This window comes from Physcomitrium patens, chromosome 8, assembly GCF_059467195.1.
Source record: "Physcomitrium patens ecotype Gransden chromosome 8, ASM5946719v1, whole genome shotgun sequence".
Lineage (NCBI taxonomy): Eukaryota > Viridiplantae > Streptophyta > Bryopsida > Funariales > Funariaceae > Physcomitrium > Physcomitrium patens.
The window spans coordinates 1,647,332-1,664,996 of record NC_143417.1 but is presented as its reverse complement, the minus strand read 5'-3'; the positions used below and the strand labels follow the sequence as shown (position 1 = coordinate 1,664,996).

Sequence of the window (17,665 nt, the reverse complement as noted above, 5' to 3'; positions counted from 1 at the left end):
GTTTTTTACAATTTTCAATAGTGGACAAGGGAGATGTTGTTTAAACAAAATTCAGTACGTAATTTAAGATAAGTTAACAATTAGATAAAAAAATAAAGAAGTCTGAAAATAAGAGAATATATTTGAAAAAAATCATCAATAAACTTATTCTCTAATCAAGAACTTTATTGAAGGAGGATAAGAGGGGGGGGGGTCATTAGCTTCTTCATTCTCCAAAAGTTTTTTTTATTTTTTTATTGAAGATATAAAGGATGAATCTAAGGTCATGGAATATACTTAAAACTGCCATCTAAAGTTGTCTCTTAATTTAATTAGAGATAACTTAAAGATAAAGGTGAATAAGGTGAATGATTTTTTAAAAATTAAAATGAATCATTTTCAATTATCTTGTGGATTGACTTCAATAGTTTATCATGACTTCATTAGTTTAAGTTACTATCTCAAATAATAATAATAATAATAATAATAGCCTCCTATTATGATGCCTCTTAATGAAAAAGAGTCAATCTAAAACTACAAGAGAATATAACTTATTGGAAGAATATAAGAAAGATAAAACATGATTTTTAAAGTCTATCAATTAATGGCATAAAAGATAAACCTAGTAAGGATTCTATCTAAAGTTATTTTATTTAATTTTCTTCTTTTAATTTTAACAAAATTTATGATAGTAAGAATGTATTGCCATTGAAAGCTATCATTGTTATTTTAATAGAACTAATAGGGGGATTTAAACATGATACTTTCACAAAATCAAATAACTTGGATTCATCATGTGATATTTCTAGGATCACTTGAAATATCAAATCGAAAATATTTTAGTTCAAAATTTATTACTCCTTGATATTATCTTCTAATTCAAACTTTATTACTCCCTTGGTATGGAGTCAAAGAGGGAAGAAAGTAAAGGCAAGCAACATAGTTTTAGATATTTGACCCACACCTCTTTTGATATTTGGATTTCATAATCACTCACTTGGTGAGATGGATAATTTGGTGAAATATCAAGTAATATTTTAAAATATCGCATGATACTTTGAGATCTCATCCTAAGTGAAATATCACCAGAAAAGACCATATTTGAACTCCCCTAATATGAGGGATCACCAATCATTTGATTTACTATTCAAATATTGGTACATATTTATTCTCAATATATTCTCATGTTTTGATGTTTACAAATAATTGAATAAGTAATTAACAAGCTAAGTAGAAAAGATTTTATTTTATAAAAAAATATCAGTTATTAGTTATGGATTTAGTTATTAATTTATTATTAGAATAATATTAGATGTAACCTTGTGTGGCTTTGTAAACAAATCTTTAATATTTTTTTCAAATTATGATATTTTTTTTTACTATCAATTTTTCTTCGTGTCATATCTTTTAATGAAAGAAATAATAATATCTTGTTTATATAGAAATATATATATATATATATATATATATATATATAAAATTTTCTTTATTATTCTTATTTTTTTGATTTATTATTATTTTTAAAATAAAAATATTAAATATAGATTCTCAACTTTTATAACCCGACAAATTATATTGATTAATAATGTAATGGTTTATTTATTTATTCTCCATGGTTAATTTTAAAAATCATGCATTTTATTAAACATATATTTAATTTTATTTATTTTTTATTTATTTGCAAATAATTGCATATTTAATATACAAAATGAATGTTACTTTGCAAATAAATGTTTCCAAAAATATCTTTAAAATAAAACCAAAAAAAGTTATAGATGCATATTATTAAATGCATAATGAATATTATTTTCTATATCATATATTTTTTAAAATAATCTGAAGAATCTCATATAAACTTATAAATAAAGAGAACCACTAGTTAAACACCATCATTTTATTATGCGGACACCCATACATGCTACACCAATAATACACCATTGTTACAAGTTTTTCAACAAGTTGGAGACTAATGAGGCTAAAAGATATAAAAAACAAAAACAAAAAACAACAACAATATAAGAACATTAGTGATATATGAGCTAAACATAGTAAAAAAGTGAAAAAGGTCTTCATGTAGTTGTTTTGCTAGATAGACATCTTGCTTTTACTATTTGTTTTGTTTGTTTTGATTAGTTAATGTGTTGCTTATATTTCTTTATTGTGAATTATTGTTGAAAAGCTTGTAACAATGGTATGTTGTTTGTGTGGCATAAGATGTGTCTATATAGAAGTTGTCTAAATTAATTATGACCAATATAATTAATACAAGATTGCTATTTCTAAAATTTATTATAATTTGGATCTTAAAACTACAAACAAAAAGAAAGAGGATGAAAAACATTAAAAGATCATGTGAATATATCACCTTGATTTGTAAAATGTATTGTAAAAGATTTAGAAAGCAATTAGCCACCAAGTTAATATTAAAAATTACGTTGTCTAATTCAAAAATTTGAGTATACAGTTTTTAATAAACTTTACATGTAACCAAGCAATAAGCCAAGAATTTTGTTTTTACTTGGAAGATTTTACAAGTCAAAAACAATTGGAATACTACTAAAAATACCATCAACTTTGAGAACTCAAGCTTTGAAAGACCTTTCAATATACTGTTCAATATACAAAACTACCAGTTGAATTTCAATTTGACATTTAATTTTTTTAATCCATGGTATAATGTTACATTAAATCCTATAGCATTCAAAAGAAAACCTTTCTACAATGCTTATAAAAACAGATTATGAATGAATTAAAAACAATTCATCCAGCCATTATTTACTAGGAAAATAGGCCTATGCCTGCATAGTTATCCTCTTGTGGTTATTTGTGGGTATGTTTGGTTGGATTTGTTGAAAGATTGTAAACCAATATGCAAGGATGAAGGTTGTTCAATCCCTTCACAAATGATTACAAATGTTCAGAAAGCAAAAAGTAAAGAACATAATACAGTAACTAAAATAAATGAACCAATGCGACGGAGTTTCAAGAATGTGAAAGAAACAAAATTGTTGTAGATATAATAATCATATATGATTTCTCCTAAAAACAAACTATACTTTATTATCGAAAATAAAGTAAAATAAAACGAAATTATATTATCAATATTTTGAATAAATACAAATCATTTTTTTTAATACAAAGAAATTAAAAACATCATTTGAAATTTTTATAAATTAACATTCCATATCAAGAATATTCGGGTAGAACACCCAAAATCCTACTCTACCCTCAAAACGAGTAGGTCGGTAAAAATTTCAGCAGTGCAGTTCCATCCAGAATCTCCATCCAACGCGGGACCAGGAATGTCTTCCGCGACAAGGGGACAGGTGAATTCCGAGCCCGTGGGTTCATTCTACGGAATTAGATGCGCCGCCTCGTATCACCACGTGTGCGTGGCCCTATGCCCAGAATAGAAAGAGCCAAGGGGGAGGGAAAGAGTGTGTGAGGGGGGGAAGTGTTTTTATGTGTATGTGTGTTTGTCTATTTATTGCTTCTGTTGTTGCTGGCTATGGCGTAGCTCTCTCTCACCACTGCTTTCACGGTCTCCCGCTTGCCTTTCACCGTGAAAGCTTTCACGGTCTCCCGCTTGCTTTGCTCTGAAGCGGAATTTTGTGGAGGAAGTCATGGCGAGGCGGTCTGGGAAGAATTTTTGTGTTAAGAGAGTGAGAAGGTGATGGTGTGTCGGGGTAGAGCTCGGATGGGAAGGGAGGTTGGCTGATTGATTGATTGATTTGAGGGCGTGGATGTGAGCAAGGTGAGAGCGATGGGGAATCAGATGGCTTGCTTTGGCGGAGGGGAGCCTAAGAAGAAGAAGAAGGTTGTGACCGGAGGGTTGCGGAAGCGAGGGGACTGGGAGAATGGGGCGATCGAGCAGCAGGCGTTGGCACTGGCGTTGCAGCAGCAGCACAGGGCGCAGATGAGATTCGAGCGTAGTATGTCGAATCGGGATCAGGGTGGTGGTTTTGTGCCGCCAAGGAAGAGTTACTCGGGTAAGTCGGCGGGAGGTGGTACTAAGGACGAGTTCAAGCGCAGTGCGAGTACTCGTGCTCGGCACATCGATGACCTGCTGCTTGATCCTCGCCAGCTTGTCAACGGTTCTAAGGTCTGTTTTTTTTTTTTTTTTTTTTCTTTTTTGTAACTTTTACAAAACTCCTCCGGCACTCCGTCTTTTCAAGCCAACTAGTTAGTTGTGACGAGTGGTGTAGCCAAGTCTATCAATTCCGCCGTAGGTGTAAGGTAGTGGCTCTTATTTCATGTTTAGATGAATCCTGGATCTTTCAACATCGAAAACGCATATCACATAGATGAGAAGCTTTCGATGGTTCAGGAGGTCGTTCTAGTGTTTGCGATATGTTATTGGGGCACCTCATGTTGGAACCCTCTTTGTTGTCTTGTTTTGTTTTGTTTTTTTCATGTTTAAAAGAGCGGATTTCTGGAGTTAATGCATGTGTAGCATCGGAACAGAGGTGATTTGTCAATTCGGCTGGTGATTCGAGTGGAACAATTGGGATTGATACTCGTCGCATGAGGTCGTGTTGATTCTGGCCTACGCACCAGTAGCATTTCCACAACTCTAAGTAGCTCGTACACAATATGTTTAGGCGTGCAGTTGTTAACACGTTACAGTAGACTTACAGTTCTAGGTCTACGGGCGTGATTTTAACGGTCTTGCTATTCCTATGTTGAATTTTCTTGTAGTACTAACTTTGCGATTTTGCGTTTCTCCTTAGGTTCTGTTAGTTCGCTCCATGACCAGACTTGCTTTGCTTGCTGTGTAGGACGGAGTTGCGAAAGCAAGCATTGAAACAAAACATTTTGTGTTGGTGCATGGAGGAGGTTTTGGAGCATGGTGTTGGTACAAGTCTATAGCTTTACTTGAAGAGTCTGGGTTGGTGGCAACTGTCGTAGACTTGAAGGGTTCAGGAATTGAGTCGATGGATCCAAATGAGATTAAAAGCATGGCAGTATACGCGAAGCCTCTTCTGGTCTTTCTAGAAAAGTTGGGAGCAGATGAAAAGGTATGCTTTAATGTAAAAGGGCGCTTTCAGTCCTATATGCCATTTTAGAGTTGGATATGGAAGTCGTGTTTGATTTCTTACTAGGATGCTCTTTGAGTGTCTATCTCCACGGACCATCTACTTATATTCACAGGGCAGAAAATGCTCATTATTATGTGCTGTCTTGTTTCCACATAACAAATATGATAGCTTTTATAACAATGCAGGTGATCCTTGTGGCGCACAATATCGGGGGAGCTTGTATATCCTATGCAATGGAGTGCTTTCCCACCAAAGTATCTAAAGCCATCTTCGTTGCTGCTGCAATGATAACAGATGGACAGCGAGCATTCGATGTGTTTGTGCGGCAGGTACTACATCATCGTACACTGGTTCGTTATATGTTTTACGATGTGCACATGCTCACTTCATTATTATCAGCTTAATTCACTTGTTGATGCAAGTATTAACAAGTCAACGATGTTACATCACAGGGAAAGCTACTTGGTTTCTGATAACCCTGTTGTTAGCATGTATAGGCCTAGAAAGAGTGTGTTTTGCGCGTTTTATTAGGTAGTGATTAGGTTTAACTGGATCCGATATGTGGGCAGGAGAACAGTGAAGATGACTTGATGCCCAAGGCACAGAAATTCTTGTATGGAAATGGAACTTCCAGTGCTCCTACAGCAGTGGAACTGGACAGATCGTTAATTAAGGATTTGTTCTTTAATTGTAGCCCAGCTAAGGTATTGTTCTTAATTTTGGTTTCATCTTTTGCGATATGGTGTTGAATGTATTCTATGATATAAATTGGTCTTTACTGTTATATTTAGACCCTATTTTAGAATTCATGAATTATGATACTGTGTTCAGAAAATAGATCAAGTCAACCGTTTTCCTGTTATCGTAGACCGCTTGATCCGGCATTCCGATGAGTGAGTAAATTTTTGTTATATTGGCGGGTTAGCTCACTAAATTTTTCAGAAACACTATCTCATACCTATGTAAATAGTGCACCTTTTGAGAACTTCACATGTATATGCTGTTTAGGACATAGCGCTGGCAATGGTATCCATGAGGCCTATCCCATTCTCACCAGCCATGGAGAAAATCGCTTTGACTGCTGAAAAGTATGGTAGTGTTCGGCGTTTCTACATCGAAACGACAGAGGACCAAGCTTTGACACCCGAATTGCAGCGAAACATAATCAATCAGAACCCTCCAGAACAGGTGTTCACATTGAAAGGCAGCGACCACTCTCCTTTCTTTTCCAAGCCTCAGTCTTTACATAAAATTCTAGTTGACATCGCAATGATTGGTCCAAAGTAGAGGTCTATCTTTTGTAGTCATACTTATGATTAAGATTGCACATTTTATTACTGGTCGTGTGCAAGGATCATGAAGATACAATAACACCTTGTGTGCATGCTTAAGCGACTAATACCTTTTTCAGGCAGAATAAATGTTGCTGCCGCCCTTCGGAGGGTAGGTATTGGGCACACGACACACGGACACGAGGTTTACACTCTGCCAGAGTGCCTGTAGAGTAAACAGTGACAAAGGGGAGTACGATGAGGTCTCCGGTTTAGATGAATCATCAGGTACAGCTTTCAGTTTTGTAGGACATGTAGAAGTGGGACTAGCAGTTCCTGCAAACTGTGAGCATTTGATTATGATAGTTGAATCTGTCAAAGCAGTTGATTTGGTCATGGATGATTTAATGTGACAGCTGCAGAAAACTGCTTCTTTTTGAGTTGAAATGTGAACAAAACTTGGTGATGAGATTTAGCATTAAAGAAGCCTAACTGGTTAGGTGGAAGTTAGCCCTATTTACGTTCTACGACAGAGCTAGCCGAGTTCGGACCTGTTTTCGTATACTGCTGTGAAATCGCTTTTTTGACATGGTCGGAAATCGCAGCATTTTTCGGTGTTAGAATCCGTGTGTACCATTGTTCTGATATGTTCGACGCGTTCTGGTCAAAGTTCCTGCGATTGTTTGTTACAACGATCTGCAGTCACTGAAGTATTAGGCACATCGTTAGGAAACAGTATTATTTGACCCCAAATGCGAGTTATTCAGCTATTCTATACATCACTATTACAACAGCCTGTGCTCCAACTTTGCAGTAATACAATGAAGATTAGATTCGGACTCTGTCACCAAATAACCTTGATTGATAAATCTTCTGTTTTGTTTTGGTGCTTTGTTGTGGATTATTAATATTCATGCACTGATAGTTTTTGACTAATCCGTATTGGAAATAACAAATCAATAAAAATCTTTCACATTCTGCATGCAAAAATCAAATCCATTAGTACTAATGGCATTTTTTAAAAAAGGAAAGTATCTTATTTTGTTTATTTCGTTAGTTTGCTGTGATACAAACATAGAATGTATAATGTTTCAATCAGGATCCGTAATTACCTTGTACCACCTAAAGGTGGGAGGTTGGTACAAAGAGGGTGGTAGTTCACATTTTTTCTGGGAAATTTCCAACTTTAATTAAAGAATTTAAGCATGGAAATAATAACTCTTCAATTTCTTCAATTTCATATAAGTCTAATCTTTATTACCATAAAAAATAGGGAATTGTTATTGCCAACACACCCTTTAGCTAATGACACCACAACACTACCAAACCACACTACATACTATGCTAACAAGAGTAGACAAGTTACTTTGTTGAAGGACATGATGGTCCAATTGAGGTGGCCAAGTGTGAAGAAATAGGCGTGTACACTCATAGATATATCATCTAGATGTACAATTCCTCCAAATTCTTATAACAAATGTTTGCCATCAAAGTCTTTATCTTATCCCATGGGATGTTGTTTAATTTTATTTATGCTATGTTACTTATCTGTTGTTAGCATGGTATGTGGTGTGGTGGCACTAGCAAAAAGTTATGGTAATAGTAGTAATTTCCAAAAATTTCTCTTGCATTGTAATTTGGTAAGCAATCTAAATGCTATTGCATTATTTGTGCTATTGATTACATGCACTTATACATCAAGTTGGAACTAAACCCTAAATTCTAATGCATACAAACCAACACTTACTAGCTTTAAAATCACAACTTGGTTGAGTAGAACAAAAAATGATATTTTATCAAATTTTGAGGTATTTGAATATCCATACTCATATCAATATATAATTTGATTTTAATATAAAAGTTCATGATTAAAATCAATGTGTTCAAATCAATGTTAATGAAGTTGAAATGGAACTATTTTTATTCTAGACAAAATAGCCTTAATCTTAAACCACAATGTCAATGTTTAAATAAATTTATGTGTTTATATGTATACATATATATAGCATTTTCATATATTTGTTGTGACACCTTTAATAACAATATAGTTATTATTATTATGGATGCTTAAAAACACCACTGATTCTTCTTAGCATTCCTCTACTAGTGTATTATAAAATATCTTCTAAGTATTTTGTATTTTGATAAATTAATAAAAATGTCATTTTTATTAACAATAAATTAATTTGCATGTGTTCCAAAAGTCTTCAATGTTATGGTTACAACAACTGTTACTTGGTCTTTCCCTAGTTGAAATTTTATTTTATTTGATGATGAGTGGACAGTAGGTGTATTTGTTGAATAATTTTTTCCATATTTAATATGTAATCAAGATTTAAAATTGGGTTTTTCGATGGCTAGTTCAATAGCCATCAAATAGTAGCCTACTTCAATGGCTAGACAAACATGTTAAATTTTGAAGTATAGTTCAAAATTCTTCTCAAATTTACATCAGCTAAGCTTAAATCCCAGGACTTGATCCAAAATTCTCTATCTTACAAACTTAGGCCAAGTCCTGTACAGTTTGCAACAGTTCATTTTTTTCTTTTCATTAAATCATAATACTTTTCACCCTACCACGGAGTTCCAATTTCATATTTGTAGTCTTATTATCATCACACAAAATTCTGTTCGCTACAAAGCCAAAAAAACAGATTTACATTAACAAAACGTGACCACAAACTGAGAATAAATTGTCAACCACGGAACCAAAAATCTGGATGAGTTTGTTGACTCAGACGTTTTTAAGATTTTAACTCAATAGAACGTGAAATTGTGAATATTAACTACACCAACATTACTGGCAGTAGTAGTGAATAAAACAGCAAGTTACTCACACCAAAGAGAGCAAAATCTCGCAACATCTTTGATCATCCATTCAGTGGAATATACTTGCTAGGCTTTGATCCCACTTAACACAAATTGTAAGCACTCCCTTGAAATGTAGGCTTGAATCGGCCCCCTCCTCCGAACAAATCAGCTTTCTAGCAACTTGACTGTAGATACTACGTGTCGGAAAAATATGCAAGACTTGCATAACCCCTTCATGGTTAATACTTTGCACACAAGTCTCGGAAATGCTACGATGTCTCATAGTGGTCACATGTGTCATGTGCACTCGCAACTAACTAGCCTCCCTTTTGGGGATAGCACCTGCAAAAAATTGTTTTCAAAGCGACCTTCAGAAGCGGAAAAAGCAGGCGAAGGCTAGAATAACAAAGATTGGTCCTCAGGTTGGTGAAGGAAGCGCTTTGGGTTCTGCCTGCGACTTGTCTGGATTGATTGTCCTTTGCTATTCCAACAACGGAGTACAATCATCGATAGCTACGACATGACGACCTATTCTCGCGCATTCACCTATTCATCGCCATCGGTGAAAGTGATTTTTTTCGATGAGAGTGGGATCAATGATTCCTGCATAATCAAACAGATAGTAAGCAATCAGAAATGGCATGTTAATTAGAATTCAAATCTACAGACTATTAACGATGCAAGAATCTCATTATATACCCGCAGGCGGACAAAAAAGAAAAGAGACAACGGGACGAGGAGGTGAAAAGCTTGCCAATTCGGGGTAATCATAATCAATGCCAGCAGCTTGCAGCTTCTTCCTTCGTTTTTGATCCTTCTTCACCAACAATGCCAGATGGCGAGAATGCTCCTTCGGGGTCCTCACCTATTGCATCAAGATTCATTAAGAACATTACTGTAAACACACACGAAGCAAAAGGTTTATGCAAGCCTGATCCATTTGAACTTAGACATCCGAAATTACATAATTGAATCCTGTACATAGTGCCTGCACATTACAATTGCAACTCTCATCAAAAGCAACTTATTTAGTTCAAACTCACTTACCCTATTATGTCGCTCTCGTTCTAACTTTTGCCATTCAATCGTCTTAAATGTCTTATTCGCTCCAACCCACATTGAAGGTTTGAGCTTATCAACGGGGACGACCTTAACTTGCAACATTGACTCCAACAACAGATAGTTGTGCATGGCTTCAGCCACAATAGGCGCAACCTGCATGATTAGGAAATCAAATTAAGTTCATGGTTGTTGTGTAGAAAAAACACATACAACCTAAACCACCGCAACTTAATCAGGATTATGTCAAGTGTAGAGTTCGGTATTAAAAACCTACCTCGGGAGATTCAAACTCGATGAAAGCATAATGCTTTGACTTTCCTGTCTGCATAACCAGTAGAAAAAAATACATTAAATTCGCGTTGCATTTACGGCCACAATATAAGAGTCATTAAGTATAAGGCAAGTATCAACATGCAGGGTTGACATGTACATTTGAGGATAGAGGCATATACACGACATGCCTGTCCACCAGATTCAAGACCAGTAAGGATTTCCAGCTCCCAAATGAGCATAAGCATGCATCACCTAATAGCAACAGATTTGAAAGTCCTGAACATCGACTGAGACACCGAACACTCTCTAAAACACCAAGCTTCTACCTTAGATTAAGCACTCAATCCCAGTAAACCTAGCAGACCGAAGGCGTGAATTTAATTAGTGGTACCAACAGACTGTAGTATACACCTAGCATCCAGAAAACACTGACCGTCTTATTTCGAGACAGACGAAGTCGCTTGATATCTCCAAATTGACTGAAAAAACCTGCGGATTCAAAGGCATCAGACTTATCACCGACTACACATGAAACCAAGTTCCAACTCACCAGTGCTTCGGTTGCTAAAAGAATTACTCAAATCTCTAGCTGATATCGAAAGCACGCGAAAAACCCAGTTCCAGTACCTCTCATCTGATCTTCATAAAATCCGTGAGGAATTCGGCCGACATAAATGACAGCCGATTTATCTGCGTAATTAGAGACAGGAATGACTTTCCTCTTCTTTTCCCGCTTCGATACAGACTTCAGGTCCGCTGTAGTATCCAAAGGCTGTCAAGTTCACCAAAATCACTCGCACAATTCAGCAATTCCTTCACGAACTCTAGAAACTCTTCGTACTTGACCAAAAATGAAGAATTAACCCATCACAGAAAGCCGTTCACAACATTCAGAACGATTCCACATACGCCCGCCGCGCTCAAAAAACAAAATAAAACAAACCCCAACAAAATACTTGGTTCCTCACCATAAACGAGGCCTTGACAATATCACCATTTTCCTTCTTCGATTCCTTCTTCGACTTGGTCACTGTTGGAGAAGCGGCATTCGAGCCAGGAGCAGCAACAGAGACACTGGGTTGGTCTAAGGGCACGGGAGTGATACGCTTCATCTTCTTACGCTCAACGCCCAGCGACTCGCTGCTTTTTCTCTTCGGCCCTTCGGCCGTTTTCTTTCTGGCTACCATGTCTAAGACGAATGTGAGAAGAGCGTGGAGGTGAGAGATATACAAGGGCAATTCCTACACTCCGGAATGCACGCGAGAAAATGCGAATGCGAGCTGCTGGCCCCTTGATTGCGTCGCTAATGGGGCATGGCAAAGACTCATAGAGGTTTTGGGAATTTAGGGTTTATCGATCCCTTGAGAGCAATGGCGTTCGATGAATCTCGTTAAATTTGATGGATATGTGTGTTTTGGATAAATGAGTATTTTCCCCTATCTGCGCATCTACGATGTCTTTCGTATAATACCGTGTTATCTCCACAGTTTGCTCATGTCAGTTGCAGTTGTAAATTATTTCATATTTTAAGAAAGCATTAAAATGTGAGTATGTGAATTTTAAAAATTGAGTCAAATGTAATAATAGTTTGATTGTTTCAATGGTTGGGTGTTTTTTAGCGTTCAAAACGTGTGACTTGATAATACGAAACTATCGATGTTCCGCAGTTGTGATAGTTCCTTTCTGTATTAGTGTAAAAACATTTGTTGTTTAAGAAAAATAATAGATCTTACCCATATTTTGAACTTACAGAATAATATGTATTCATACACATACATTGTATACAATTGTATGATACAAATGAGGAAAATCAAACTCTTTCATTTTAAAAATAATAATTGTACACAAATATTCTTCAAGTATTACAAGAGCTGTAAAAGTAGGCTTCCATAACTGCCAGCGATCTCCCAACTTTCTATCTCCAGCCCCCAGGGCGAAATGCAAAACACATGCTTAAAATACTACAATATGTTGGGCAAGTATATCAGTGGTGAACAATATGTACAATACCGTCTTTTCAGTTTTCTAGCTTAACATCCTCTGTGCTGCGCAATTAATTTCCAGTAAATACAAATCATTGAAATGGCTCAATCAGAATTGGGTATTGGTTGAATGACCCTCTAATGATCATGCCATTCTAATAAAGAAGCAGATGTAGGGTACCGGTTGTGAAGCCATGGTACTGTGTAGTCTTGTAATTTGTTGGTTTATGCTGCATAAGCTGCTCTGTATGAGGGAAAAAAAATATTGGTTCCAGGTTTTCCTAGTTTATAAATTGTACTTTTCCAGGAATGGTAGAATTTCTCCTGCTGCAAGCTCCGGCCTGTCATCATGTGGGCAGTGGCCAACATCTGGAAGTGTTGTCACAAACACATGATCACGTTCCACTGCAATTTTTCTAAAGTATTTTGCTATCTGTCAGATACAACAGAACACAGGAATTAGTTAGAACTCATTTTCAGTACAATGAGTGTGAAAACGATGGTGAAACATAATGATCGTTTGGGCTACGCATCAACCGATTCTTTTTAAGAAGAAAATATTTATCATTTGAAGAGAAAGACCAATGACCAACAATTAGTATGTTGAAGCACTTACTGGTCCATTTGCCGGAGTCCAGGGATCCTTTTCACCCCAAAGTAACAACAAAGGGATATCGATCTGGGGCATCAATACTTCCGGTCGAGGACCTGTGCACACCCAATCAATCTGTTGAGAAAACTCTATGAGTTGACATAGGAACTGAATCCTAGATTTCCTTTACTACTCTCATTCTTCTGCTCCAAACTAAAAAACTATGTAGAAAGCTAGGGATGGTCAACATGCCAGGTTCTCCAGTAAAGACTTTCACAAAAACATCCAACGCTCCTTCGTCAGTCGAGGGATGATGTAGAATATCAACCTGTGAAATTGCAAATGAACTAGGTTAACAAAATTGTGACAAACAACGTCGCAGCCACAAACATCTCGACACCGGAGTATAGTGCAACTATGGAAGATTTGTATCAAACGTCTACTACCCACAGCCCTATGATATGATTAATCTTTATAAACAAACAAACAAAATCCCTCCATCGCCAAGGTTTCAAAGTAGAAATCACTGCACCAGTTGATCAGTAACAGCTTGTTTGTCACAATAGGCCTGTTGCTGCAATATCTGCTTAACATTTTCCTTGCTGCGGAACCTGATCATACATGGAAAGAGTAGGTGAATTGTACTAAAAATTAGTCATTTTTCGGTACACAGAATCTGAAGGAATGTTGGAAGGAGTTTCCAAAACATTAGAGAGATGAAAGAGAATGAGCAATTACTTGTTGAATAAAAAGTTCGCAATTTTAGGTTGTTGCAGCAGGTACTCTACTACAATAAAAATGGGTGCAACAAGCCGAAGCGCCAAACCATCTTGCGCAAGACCTTTCCTGTTCATTGCCCCAGCACAATTCAATAGAACAATACCACTGCCATCACAAACACAAGTATGAGAAACACTCGACATAACACCAACCCGTGCTCAAATTTTCCGCATAAGATAAAAAGACATTAAGTATAATGCCAACCCAGGCAGCCTTCAATACAGTTTGTAAACCAAAGAAGATTACGTACAAGAGCACGCATATCAAAAGTAGTGTGTATGTATATCAAACATAAGCACTCATGTCAAGTGACTTACGTGAATAGATCAGAACCCGCTTTTGCAGCCGATGCTAACACAGCTAGCGAACCGATTGAATTACCAAATAATACCGAACCTTCAGAAGCAAACTCCTTTGCAAAATCTGAAAATAAGAATAGGAAACAGTCCGATCAGTACTAGTTTTACTAACTAAACAAGTAAGCGGAAACAGCAAGTGGGGTAATAAAACATATATATATATATATATATATATATAGATATATAATTCACCCAAAAATAAGAAATACAGATTTCTACAAGGGAAAATTTCTAATTAAGTTCATACAAAACTTGACGACTTCAAAAGGTATGATAGCGCACCACAAACAAGGTCTGCCCACAGCTCGGGCCCATATTCGGTATTAGAAGGTTTATCTGATGCGCCAAATCCCAACAGATCGATTGCGTAAACTCGATGGTTCTCCGCCAGAAAGGGAATCAACCGGGCAAAATGCCCCGCATTTCCTCCTGAAAATTCAATTCATCAAGGTGTTGGCAAGTTAGAAGTATTTATTTTCATACATTATCTACATACTCGAAATATAAAGTTGCCATGAATAGAATAATAAGACAAGATAGACTAAATTCTTGGACACGAAATATTATTGCAAGCTTTAACTCAGAGCATAGACGGAAAAAACAGCATACCGAATCCATGCACAAGAATAAGCGGCTTGCCAAACCCAGACACGGAATAATTAATTTTGTTTCCTCTGCATGACCAAAGGATCTGTATATGAGTTGAAAACATTCGAGAAAACCTGGTAAAAGCATGTAAACATACGCAGAGGTAGACCTTTGTAGATAAAAATCAATCAACAAACTTTCTGTCGAACCACTTGGATAATAAGGGAAATGTCAAGATATAAGATATCATCTTCTGTTTTCAACAGACACAAAGGTAATGCAAAGACTTTACCGCCAAATCCACGAGGCTGACTTGAAAGGTAATATCAGAAGAGCTTCATCCAACGCCTGAACGCTCTGAATCAAAGCAGGCAGCGGCACTCTCTTCTCCACGTCAATTTCCATAGCAACTGAACCTCCTCTTACACCTCCTTCCTTCAAGGTACCAATCCGCGCATTACCAACCCCATCAAGATCCTCAACTTGTGACTTCAACCTGCCAAATGAAGGACATGGTTAACAAGTGAGGCCAGGAACCAGGAGGAGAAAACCAAAGAGAATCGTCCAACAGAAGCTAGCAATTCGAATTACAGATGAAAGGAAACCAAAAATAGTAATTAGTGCATCTACCTTCGAAGGTCATTGTCGTTGAGGACACCGCAAACACTGCATGCATAAATGACCAGTCTTCAGAAAATTACCGCAAATTTGCCTGGTAACACTTCCTCTCAACACTTCATTACTACCAAAAGACAGTCAAAAGAGAGCTAAATCACTCTAAAGTTAAAAAGAACTGAGTATATCTTTTAACGCGCATGGTAATAATGCTGTCACACAACTGAAAAAGAAAAGAATCGCATACGTGATGGTAACAGTCCTAGACCCAGTTGAGAAGCCAATGTCTTGCGGATCCGACACAATCTTCTGCAAAGCTGAAGCAAGTTCTGCTTCTTTGGATTCATCTGCAGTTCCAGAATCTGTCGTCAACCCTGTCATCCTCAAACGAAAAAGGCCCGTCAGCAAAAACACATTCCTGATTTGTAACTCGCGAAAACAAAACCTTTTATTCGGGCTGTGGCAGTTGTTGAATTTTAGACTAGGAAAAGATAATAAAAACTGCTTCAGAACGTTTGATTATAAAGAACAACAAACGCCTGTTCTAATATATTAACTTCTTATAAATCATGGTTGAGTTCGAATTCAAAGTTCTTATTAATCTTGCACCAACAGTTTATCCCTATACTTTTGGGTCTTCGCCAAATAGGGGGTTTCTAAAACAGGAAACGCACCTGCAGATACAACCGAGATTCGATTCCTTCTCTTAGAATCCGCAGTTATGAAACCAGTTTGCGAGCTACTGGAACCACTCAAAAAACTGTTCGAATGTTTGTGAGGTACTCTCAGATATTTGTTCAAGCTTAACACCTTTAGCTGCCCGGACCTTGAGCAGCACAACCGAGAGTTTCTTGCAGATTGTCTAGTGGCGATCTGAACTCTTCTCCCCGATACACTGACAATACTCGAGTGTTTTCCGGGACAGCCCTGCTGCAGATCCAACCCAAGAAGAAAACAGGAAAAAGAAAACAAAGAGGGAATCAGCTGACATTTCTACAATCAATTGCTATGCTCTGTAAACTAACTAGAGAGAAGGCATCAGCTGGATTCACTAACAATACTCCTTCCAAAACACGTCAATCTGATCACTCTCAAAAATTACAAAACCAGATGAGGGAAGACCAACGCTTAAAACCTGTAAACAAAAAAATTCCCACTTCCAATTGATAATTAAGGTACTCCAACCTATCTGTGTTCTCCTCTTATCAAGCAAACCCTACACCCCGACCACAATCCATGACATGCATGATACACATTAAATTTCCGGCACAACGCAGCGACTCAAGCTCCAGCATCCAAATTCCAACCTGTGCATTGCTGCGTGAAATTAACCGCTCCGCAACGCCATCCCCCGCGAAGAGAGCTCGCTGCGCAACTTCCATGGCTGCTGGCTGAGGTTCCCCTGATGTCGCACACTTAGAATTCTTCTTCTCTCAATAGAAAACAAAATTTTCTCAAACAGTACTTCGAATGGAATCTCAAAACTAACTTGCAGGATCGATTCTGCTGAAGTGTAACGCTCTGCAGAAACAGAATCAAAGCAAAAAACAAAAAGAGGATATGCAGCTCGAAGTGGCGTGAATAGGAAGCGAATGAATCTGCTGCAATGCACAGATTTACGAATTCAGCGACGTATCGCACTAATACGAAGTCTAAATAAAGCGTTAATCCATCAACTGAGTTAATCCAATCCAGTAGCCGAGATACCCAAATTGTTGGATTTCTTTCGATGCAAATGAAGCCGAGCTCACGAAAAGATGAGCAATAGAGTCGCACCACAGGAACAAAGGAATGGCCAGGAAGAACACCTGCTTACATGTGGATGAATGAACGAATACGTCTTCTTATTCATTCATCTTGGCTGGCGTGCCCGGTCTGCCGGGCAGAGCCTTACCTCTGCCCCGAGGGGTTTGGGGCAGCAGGGTTTGGGCAGCGCTGGGCAGAGTTAGAAATAATATATATATATATATATATATATATATATCTGTTCTGGAAGCAGTTGTGATGGTTATTAAAATTGATTATTTTTTTTTATTTTAGTTTTTTTGAAACTTTGTGTGTTGTTTATATTATTTTTAAGATCATTAATGTTGTTTAGGATATGATGTGTTAACTTCATTACTTCTAAGTTTTATTTTATTATATTATATATATATATATATATATATATATATATATATATATTTTTTTTTTTTTCTTGTTTGATTTCATTGTAAGTTCCATATTATTGTATCATGAAAATTTAGGTAAAAAATGAGGGACTGTAATATTTGGATGCTGGGTCGATTGGCCTTGTGTAGCATGCTGTGAGATA

General features: G+C 36.8%; 3 protein-coding genes across 5 annotated transcripts; 1 reads left to right on the top strand and 2 right to left on the bottom strand.

The window, feature by feature from the left end:
• Nucleotides 1-3,420: 3,420 nt before the first annotated feature.
• Nucleotides 3,421-6,758, top strand: LOC112286051 (putative methylesterase 11, chloroplastic). Of its 2 annotated transcripts, XM_024527576.3 has the most exons (6): nucleotides 3,421-4,081; nucleotides 4,758-4,997; nucleotides 5,204-5,347; nucleotides 5,588-5,722; nucleotides 6,027-6,206; nucleotides 6,430-6,758. In XM_024527576.3, exons 1-6 carry the CDS (start codon nucleotides 3,743-3,745, stop codon nucleotides 6,436-6,438), a joined length of 1,047 nt encoding a protein of 348 aa, XP_024383344.1. In that variant the 5' UTR covers nucleotides 3,421-3,742; the 3' UTR covers nucleotides 6,439-6,758. The 2 variants fall into 2 exon arrangements, with proteins under 2 accessions (XP_024383344.1, XP_024383343.1); XM_024527575.2 differs by lacking the exon at nucleotides 6,430-6,758 and having other exon boundaries at nucleotides 6,027-6,355.
• Nucleotides 6,759-9,030: 2,272 nt separating this feature from the next.
• LOC112285346 (putative RNA-binding protein C1827.05c) lies at nucleotides 9,031-11,751 on the bottom strand. The gene is made up of 7 exons (XM_024526077.3): nucleotides 11,404-11,751; nucleotides 11,063-11,207; nucleotides 10,869-10,924; nucleotides 10,437-10,484; nucleotides 10,148-10,315; nucleotides 9,855-9,965; nucleotides 9,031-9,703 (listed from the first exon to the last, which is right to left on the bottom strand). The coding sequence occupies exons 1-7, from the start codon at nucleotides 11,620-11,622 to the stop codon at nucleotides 9,647-9,649; spliced, it is 804 nt and encodes a 267-aa protein (XP_024381845.1). The 5' UTR covers nucleotides 11,623-11,751; the 3' UTR covers nucleotides 9,031-9,646.
• A 485-nt stretch (nucleotides 11,752-12,236) lies between these two features.
• Nucleotides 12,237-17,115, bottom strand: LOC112286065 (uncharacterized). Of its 2 annotated transcripts, none has more exons than XM_024527603.3 (13): nucleotides 16,659-17,115; nucleotides 16,026-16,281; nucleotides 15,599-15,725; nucleotides 15,367-15,402; nucleotides 15,029-15,232; nucleotides 14,758-14,822; nucleotides 14,431-14,577; nucleotides 14,107-14,212; nucleotides 13,748-13,894; nucleotides 13,542-13,620; nucleotides 13,262-13,337; nucleotides 13,034-13,125; nucleotides 12,237-12,850 (listed from the first exon to the last, which is right to left on the bottom strand). In XM_024527603.3, exons 1-13 carry the CDS (start codon nucleotides 16,731-16,733, stop codon nucleotides 12,704-12,706), a joined length of 1,557 nt encoding a protein of 518 aa, XP_024383371.1. In that variant the 5' UTR covers nucleotides 16,734-17,115; the 3' UTR covers nucleotides 12,237-12,703. The 2 variants fall into 2 exon arrangements, with proteins under 2 accessions (XP_024383371.1, XP_024383373.1); XM_024527605.3 differs by having other exon boundaries at nucleotides 16,026-16,278; nucleotides 16,659-17,085.
• Between the last annotated feature and the right edge of the window lie 550 nt (nucleotides 17,116-17,665).